Here is a 9,232-nt window from a genome sequence, read left to right as displayed (position 1 = left end):
CCCCCCCCCCCCCCCCCCCCCCCACCCCCCTAAAGGTTCATGATCTGTCTGCAATGGACCTTATAGTTGAGTACAAACTGACTACACTGGCAGCTAGTCCAAACACGACGATCAAGATGTCCTTGATCTTGACTCCCGGGTGCAGCTGGGCCCAGCATAGCTTGAGGTGAAACAGACAAGGCAGTATGTACGCCAGCAGGGAGCTACCCAAGGCACCTGGCAGATACCAGAGACAAACAAACAAATAAATAAAACAGTGGAAATAGAGTTACAGTGTTCCATACATCTAAATAGTAAACAGAAATCTCGACTTCTCTCAAACTTCCACACTTCTTTTACATGTTCTACACTTCTCTCCAGCATTTTACACTTCTTTTACATGTTCTGCACTTCTCTCCAGCATTTTACATTTCTTTTACATGTTCTGCACTTCTCTCCAGCATTTTACACTTCTTTTACATGTTCTACACTTCTCTCCAGCATTTTACACTTCTTTTACATGTTCTGCACTTCTCTCAAACTTTCTACACGAAACTACTTTTATATGTTCTACATTTCTCTCAAGCCCACTACACTTCTTTCATGTGTTCTATACTTCTCTGAAATCTTATAAGATTGTTTCATGTTCTACACTCCCTGAAATGATATACACTTATTTTTTTACATATTCATCACTTCTTCCAAGCATTTAACATCTCTTTCTCTTCAAACTGAATATACAAAAACAAGCTATTCAAATGATCTACAGCTTTTCATGTTCAACCTCATCTTCTCTTCTTATGACTTACATTCTACATAGACTTGTTGTATATTATAAGCTTCTCACTTTTTTCTCTACATGTGAATACTTTCCATATATTAAGAATAGATCTCACCACAATACAATACCATATCTACTCCCCTTAAAAAGATGAGGTCTAAAAGTATATACCCCCCCTCCCCCATATTATATGACCAACACACAGCCAGTTTCAATCTTAACTAAGGTGGAGTATTTCCAACTATGATTTTCACAGATTAAATCAATCTCAATGTAACAACCAAGAATTCTTAAAAGGTAAGACATGTCATGCCCAATAAATAATTGACTTCACACATTTTGAGTCCAGTAAAACATCATCTGAATCAAGTTCTGTCTTCAGGACAAGACTGGGAGCATATACATTATATGTCATACACATCTCCCACAAACTAACAGCATTGGAGAACACACAGTGCGTGACACGAGCACTTACCGACAAAAGAGCCGACGTACGCATAAAAGTCTCTCATCACTACAGCAAGCCCAGCGGCAAGGACCACCAGGCACACACGGAGGAGATTCCTTTTCCATGTGGAAACCTGAGGGAGAGAAGCAAGCAAACATATGAAAAGTGAATGCAGACACAGGATGGACAAGCAGACATTTAATTTTTTGGTCCAGAAACAGGATACATTGGATTAATTGGTCCAAACACAGGCTCAACACAACAGACACAGGAATAACAAGCAGACAGAGGAATAATTAGTCCAGATATACGGTATATAGAATTTTTTATAAATGTATGTGTTCTTAAGAGTTTTACAACTTTTACGGCACTTGCAACACAATTAGGTCATATAAGTGCCGAAGACTAAAGGTGTTACAAGTGAGTAACTTACACAAAAAAAGGGGGAGAGATAAATACGATAAATATTTGATAGGAAAGACGGAGCTAGCCACACCACAGCACCTGACAACCATCCATTTAGAATTAATTGGATATAGGATTAATTAATGCAGATGTGATATTTAAAAATCAAAAGAAGATTTAATAATACAGACATTGTTTTGACAAAAAGGTAGGATCAATTAATCTACAACTAGATGCTGTACAGTCCATGCCGGCTTTAAGCACGGCCGTCGGGAGAAAGCTTAAGCGTGCTTAAAGCCGAAGCGTGCTTGAGTGCGAAGTAGACATAATCCAGAGATTTTCTTGTAGAAAATTTCACGTGCTATTTCCCTTTGTTTGTAAGTAGGCCTATAGCGGTCCCGCAAAAGTGTGCACTGTTATTTAGACACCCGCCATGGTAGTTTTTGTTCGCTTGTTTGTTTTTGTTTTGTGATCGAATGGGAAATGAAAACTTAATTTAGACGGCTAGTCACGATACAGCACACTAGGCCTACACACTGCCTGTGCGTACCACTGCCCGCTGTGCCACTCATACTGTCATACCACCGCCTTCATCCCACCTCGCACGTGATACACAATCAGGATTAATGGATAGCGAGGGTCAAAGGTGAAATCGCAGCCAGCCTCCCTTTCTCGTCTCCTCGACTCTCTTTGTACTTTTTTGGTCGTGTGTAGCTTTGCCCTAGGCCTAGGCTAGATCCTATGTCCGCGCGCGCGGCTGTATGCATCTGCCTTCCTCTCCGCCCGTGTGATTGTGTGTGTCCATCACTTGCGTTCTTTGTGTTTCTCTTGACACACTCCACTGCTGCGGTGTAGACTGTGTTCGAACTTCGATGGGTCATCATGAAAATATTGACTGTCTTGTAAACAAAGCGTGCTTGAAGCCGAAGTTACTGTGCTTAAAGGCGTGTAATTTATATAGCAAAAATTCGGTAAGAGCCGTTTAGCGTGCTTGAGTCCGAAACGTGCTTTAAGCCGGCGTGCTTAAAGCCGGCACGGACTGTACTGTGTTGATAAGCAAATGTGTAGGATCACTTAATCTAGACATATTATGATCAACAGTGCCTGTCACAGAGGATTAATGCATCCAAACACAGGATGAACAAGCAGACAGAAAATTAATTAACCCAAAAAAAGAATATAAACATGTAGACAAAGGATTGATGAATTCAGGCCTGTGGTTCCAAGCAGACATAGAATTAATGAATTTAGAAACAAGATTGACAAGCAGAAGATAAATGAATCCAGAAGCAGAACAAATGAGGAGACACAAGATTAATCAGTCCAGACCCATAATCAACAAGCACAAAGATGATTCATGATTCCAAAAATAGGATTAAAAAGCAGAAAAAAGATTACTGAATCCTGACACAGAATTAACAACAAAACAAAGGATTAATGCATCCAGACACATATGACAAAAGAAACTGAATTCTCTACAAAAGTCTCTCTCCAATCTTCACGGAAACCAGACCAAATACAAAAACAACTACACACCTTCAGGCCATTTACATCACAAAATTCTGTAGTCATTCACTCCAACTCAAAACCAAGGACATTCACTCACAGACGTCCACACAATTACACAAATGCATGTTGAGATAAAAATCTACAAGCCTTTATTTTTTAAAATAGGAAAGCACATGCAAATTCTTTCTATAAAAAAGAAATGTCAAATACCAGCTGTGACACACAAAACTATAGAGTATCCTGCATCACAGAGAGAGAACTCGTTACTTTGTATGATGTCCCTTCTTTGCTTGCTGAGCTAAGAATCTGGAAGATTCAGTCTCGCACTGGTTATCACAGGATAAGGTTAAGTACTGTACATTAACATAACACCACTAGTAAAACGAAAAAACAAAAAGATCTTACAAGATGACTATCAATATAGTATACAGCTACTGCTATTCTTATAGCTTTGATCATCTGTTCCATCTCTACCCTCATTGGCTGTCCTGGAAGGTGGAGCACAAAACATATCTCCTGATCAAACAAACAAGGAAACAATAATCAATTACTACAAGAAATAAAACAACTTTCAGTCTCCTAAAATCTTACCTAAAATAGCCACTGCCACAAATGCAAACACAGTGAAACAGGTCTTAAATAGAGCCTCCCACCTCCTCTCCAAAGAACAAAGACAGAGAAAAAAATAGAACCCTCCTAACCATCTCACCTCATCAGAGACAGTGGCAGCCACCGGAGCTGGAATGTTCACTTTCTCCTTAGGCAGCAGTGCCTCCTTGTCCCGACCTTTGCCCCCCTCTGAGGGACCCACATCCCCATCACTTTCAGAGTCCTCATCATCAACATGGTGAGTTTTTCTCTTCTTCTTGGGTCCACATATACGACCTTTAGATGAGGAAGAGAAAAAAATTCAAAACAAAATGGACTAACAAATGTTAACTCACTTTAACAAGATCTCAGCATTAAACTCCAATTCCTACATCAGTTGTTCATGGCAATCACCCCCCCCCTTGATACAATTCCACAGAGGGTAGGGGAAGAACACTAAGAAAGATTTTTTTTCCAAATCCTTCAGGAAAAAAAAGCAGTAGCATAGTAAACTTATCAAAAGCATTTATTTTATTCTTACAAATCAGTTGAAGCACTTTATCACTATGACAATTACATTTTTCCTGAGTGCCAGGCACACTATTTACTCAATTTGGTTTTATTTCTGAAGTACTCGATTAAAAAAAAACACATTTAAAATGAATCAGTCATCAGACTCAACAAAATTCAATTAAGCTCTGAACCCAAAATCAGCATTTGTTTAAAACTCAATGCTAATAACAACAACAACAAAAAACGTGTTATGGTCTAGTCAGCCTTCAAGGAAATAGTTCCATCTTACAACCTAATTCAAAGGAGAAAATCTTGTCTTAATGTAGTTGTGGGTCTTCTAGAGCACATGAGAATCAAAACAAAAAACAAACAAAACAAAAGCAAAACAGATTTTTAAAAAGACTGCAGGAGGAGAAACTAGCAATCCAAAATATTTGTCTTGTGAAGTTTTACCCACATCTATGCACAACTTAGGTAATTTGAAAGGATGTTACCAAATCAGGACATAAGGAGGAGATGACAAACAGCCCAGGAAGGATAAGAACACTTTGGATACTATCTGGATTCAACCCCAAACTTTCTCATGTTGGCCAAGTATATCAACCACATCAATCATGGCAGAGCATTTTACCCCTTTAATGAGACCAGACTTGTGGGCACCACCCTTCCCCCAACCATGTCCAAATACCAAAAAAAAGCATCATGCATCTGTGAATCAGGAATTGAACCAGGTTGTCTGGCATGACGGACAAGCACAGAGCAACCAAGAGCGGTGAACGCTGTGTGCATTTGCTCCACATACCGTCTCCAAACAGAAAGATCTCCGAGAGTTCAATGACTGGGTAGATCTGCAGGGGAAAGGTGAGGATGACGCCCACGCACAGACACACATTGATGGCAATGCTGACAGGCGTGCCACTTGGCATGTTCTGGTTGAGCATCTGCTCGGTGCCGGTGCCGTAGCGAAGGTATCCCACAATGCCAAACAGAGACAAGATGCAGGTGAGAATGAACACTGAGCCATGCAAGAAGTTAGAGAAGTTGTGTCTGTTGCCCTCCATGCTCGACTCGATTGGGATAACCTGAGGAAGTCCATGATAAGCTCAGCAATATATGAGGGAAGGTAGAAAGAAAAACAAATAAACCCCATTTCATATGCAATCTAAGGATAACGTTCAAAACAATGTCTCACTTCAAGAACAAATTACAATGAAAATACAAAACAAAAACTCGCTTCAAGTTCAAGTTACAACTAAAAATAAAATGAATAAACTTCACATTACATACAAGTTACGGTTAAAAACAACAAATTGACCTTCTTTCAGGTACAAGTAACAGTTACCATTCACTTCATCAACGAATTAGAATTTTTTTTTTTTAAGTATGTTTGTACACAAGTTACAGTTTAGAAAAAAAATCCTTCCAAAGCATAACTTTCTATAAAAGTTACAATTTTAAAAAGATGCAAAACTTAAAATTTCTTTTTTATCGTGTTTTTGAAACGTTTTGAAAGCCTCCATTATTCTCTGTTCTAGAACCCCATCTCCGTGCCAGAGGTCAACAGCAGCTCAATCATTTCCTATTTGCCGATGACATTATACATTATCTACTCTTTATCTCATTGATGGACTCAGTTCAGAAAAGATGCTCAGGTAATCTCTGTCTCAGCAGAATTACATGATTTCATTAACTTTTTTCAATCAAGACCTTAATCAGATTTTACCGTTCCAATCCCTTCGTAGGAAGATGTCACCATGCCAAAGAATATTGCCACATTGGTCCAGTCAAATAGCTGCCATGTTGTACTCACTGAAAAACCTGGACATGAATGAAAAGAAGAGTGATTACTATGATGAAAGCAACAAGGAAGTAACTTTGATCTCCAAGCATAACATTCATAGTAGGCCTACATGATCAGAGAGTCAGAATAGCATAAATTCCTCTGAAAAAGGCTAAAAAAGTAACAGACAAATACCAACTCTATAATCACAAATGGCAAACAGCATACTGGATGGTGTCAATGCTCACTGTATCACATCGAAAAGTGGGACTGCTTACAACATCTGTTTGTGCAGGTGAGTCAGTTAGACCCTTGTCAACAAATGGGACGATAATTTAGATCAGGCAAGACCAAACTAAAGTCTGCAAGCAAGTTCAGTCCGACCTGCGAGATCTAGTGATTAATAATGAATGTGGCTCGTGTTAATAAATCAATAGTAAAAACAAAACTGTTCATCTTGAAAATTAGAATAAATAGTTTCTGACCCAGATGGAAGCAATCAATCTATAGTATTGATCTCATGAAATGCCCTTGAGTGACATATGTGAGGCAGCGTGGTGGAATCAGGCTCTCGTCAATTTTTGGGCATGTAGAGTTATTGGTATCATCTTAAAGGTTGTTCACTTGGCTTTATTTGAATGAAAACAAAATATCCATTTATGTTTCATACAAGCTGAGGTATGTGCCAATGAAGGAGGTGGGGTCAACTGTTTTCAGATGTAAAATTAGTGAGAAAATGGCCGTCAAAGATTAGTTATTTCCTTATCTCAATAACCCGTGGTAACTGAAAATTTAAATTTTTTGTGCCTTTAATCAATGTTTTTCAGAAAAATCTACAAAGAAATTAGTTCTTTAATGGGCATGAAAGGTGTCGAGCCACAAAAAAAAAAAATTTGATAAAAATTCACAAATCTGTAGAAAAATGCAAGTTTCTTCACTTTGATTATTTTGACGAGAGCCTGATTCCACCACGCTGCCTCACATATGTTATAATGTTAGTTTTAGTACACGTATCACTTTCAAGAGCTTAGGTATTTCAACTGATTTCACTCAGCTTCCTCCTGTTTTTGCCCCTTAGATATTCAGAATCGCTTAATCCTGCCCATAACATGATCATGCTTGCCTATGCCTTAAAAAAGGCAAGACATGACGTACAAAACCAAAAAGAAGGACATTACTAAAGTTGAACAGAGGGCTCTCGAGGTCTAGAGGAACGGGGTTTGACTCTCATTCAGTACATCTCGAGTTCAAAACCTAACAGCAACAGAAAAAAAAAGTTTTTCTAAAAATTTTCTCCTTTCATCCCCTTTCCTGATTTCTACACGAGTAGTGCCATCTGCTTTCCTCTCCACTTTCTCCCCCCCCCCCTCCACCACCCCAGGCCTCCTATCTCGTTCACTCCTGACTCTTTCTCCATGTACTGTATAGCTTCTCCTGGCTTTTTCCTACTGCTGTCTTTCAGCCACACCCCTGACCTACTAAGGGTAGAAGGTAACATTGAGCACATTGCCTTCACTGATAAGGCCCAAAAATCTCTGAGGTCTCATGTGCAAGTTGTGCACATTAAAAAATCCTTTGATGGCCCCCACCCCAATCCTTACAATAAAAACCCAATCAACCCCCCTCTCCATAACAATAGCTTCAAACAAGGAAAAAACCCCACCCCCACAAAAAAAGAAAAGAAAGAATCATTTCCACACCTTTACACACACACCTCTCCCCCCCCCCCCCCCTACTTGAAAGGGTGAATGTGTATAGCGACTCACCGACAAGGATGTAGCCCATGGTGACCACACAGCCCAGGAAGATGGAGACATCAGCTCCAACACTGACAAAGCCTAGGTGTCGCACATCACGCAAGAAAGCGAAGCCGGCAAAGATGGGCAATGGGGTGATGACCAGTAGTCTGAGATCAGGGGCCTGGGAGACGTCCAAGAACAGATCTGACAATGGGATAACAGAGGGCGTGCTTGTGTTCATCGCAGCCCAGGTTGCAGACGTGGCGATGGTCGTGGTGGGAGTGGACGTCGTGGTGGGAGCGGACGTCGTTGCGTTTGTTATATTTGAGAAGTTAGCTAGAGAGCTCGAGATGAAGTCCACTGACCCGTTGAGAAATGGGGTAGACATAAATGATTGTGTTGAAAAGTCCTTATCCTGATCGACAGCCAGTGCCAAAGGCATTGAGCTTGTCATCCCAGTGTCATTGACAGGCAGGCTCCCGTTAACAGTGGGAAACAGAGCAAAGATGGTGTTTCCCACAAAGATGAAATAGTTGACGCAGAAACCAAACTGTGTGAAGATGAGGCAGAAGTTGACCATAAACACTCCCCAGCTGCCGTACGCTATCTTGCCTACATCACCATAGGTCATGCTCCGCTGAAGCTGCTTATGGATTTTCTGAAACTCCTCACTCTCCTCCACACTCTGCTGCTCTCTCTCCTCCCCCTCCTCCTCGGAACTCATCAGTCGACGGGACTTATTCGAGTTGACGATGCTACCACTGGAGGAAGACATCCGGTGCTTGTCAAGGACATGGCGGATGGCATGGTACTTGCACTTGACAATTAAGAGGCAGCAGTGGTCAGTGACCAGAGCGATAAGGAACAGACCCACAATGCCCAGCTGGATGGACAAAGGGACAGAGAGAAATGTGACGATTTACCACAAATGTGTATGAATGTTAGTCTAGACAAATTGCAATCTCAGAATTGCAAGGTTCTATCTTTCAATTTAGGTCGTTTTGAGTTACTAAGACAATGAGGTCAGAAACTATATTTATATATGTACTATCTGCTCTATCAAAATCGCAAGATTAAAAGGAGTCATTATCAAGGTATTCAAAGAATGGCATTAAAAAAAGCATGACATGTGAAAATCTAAATTTTATACCTCAGTTTCCTCAAAACTAGGAATTAAGCAGATACATCTTTGTAATTCTGAGGCAGCTAAATAAAATTTGATCTAGAGAGCTGGTCTTCAGGACATGGGTAAGCACTTAACACCCACTCCCAAAAATTGAAAACAAAAACATACCAAACCCCACACACAGAGGAAATACCCAGGCACAAAGCGAAATAAGTGTACTCCATCTAAACGTTTTGCACCCCACATTTCTTGACTTATAACACAAAACTAAATCATCCTCCCACACCATCATTTTTTTCTCAAGAGGCACTTCGAACATACACGACTCCCATTGCCTTTTTTAACAATATATACCACACACACA

At 40.2% G+C, this 9,232-nt stretch overlaps 1 protein-coding gene across 1 annotated transcript in view; it reads right to left on the bottom strand.

The window, feature by feature from the left end:
• Positions 1–20: 20 nt before the first annotated feature.
• LOC101845918 overlaps positions 21–9,232 on the bottom strand; it is a 26,555-nt gene continuing 17,343 nt past the window's right edge. The window contains exons 3-8 of the mRNA XM_005097263.3: positions 7,770–8,625; positions 5,947–6,041; positions 5,026–5,305; positions 3,832–4,007; positions 1,236–1,341; positions 21–216 (exon numbers count right to left, since the gene is read on the bottom strand). Coding sequence (XP_005097320.1) covers positions 38–216; positions 1,236–1,341; positions 3,832–4,007; positions 5,026–5,305; positions 5,947–6,041; positions 7,770–8,625 — 1,692 coding nt within the window. The 3' untranslated portion in view covers positions 21–37. The remainder of the gene's footprint in view (positions 217–1,235; positions 1,342–3,831; positions 4,008–5,025; positions 5,306–5,946; positions 6,042–7,769; positions 8,626–9,232) is intronic.

This window comes from Aplysia californica, unplaced genomic scaffold (genome assembly GCF_000002075.1).
Source record: "Aplysia californica isolate F4 #8 unplaced genomic scaffold, AplCal3.0 scaffold00150, whole genome shotgun sequence".
NCBI classification, from domain to species: domain Eukaryota; kingdom Metazoa; phylum Mollusca; class Gastropoda; order Aplysiida; family Aplysiidae; genus Aplysia; species Aplysia californica.
The sequence above is the reverse complement of the archived record's forward strand: the minus strand, read 5'-3'. Positions and strand labels throughout refer to the sequence as shown.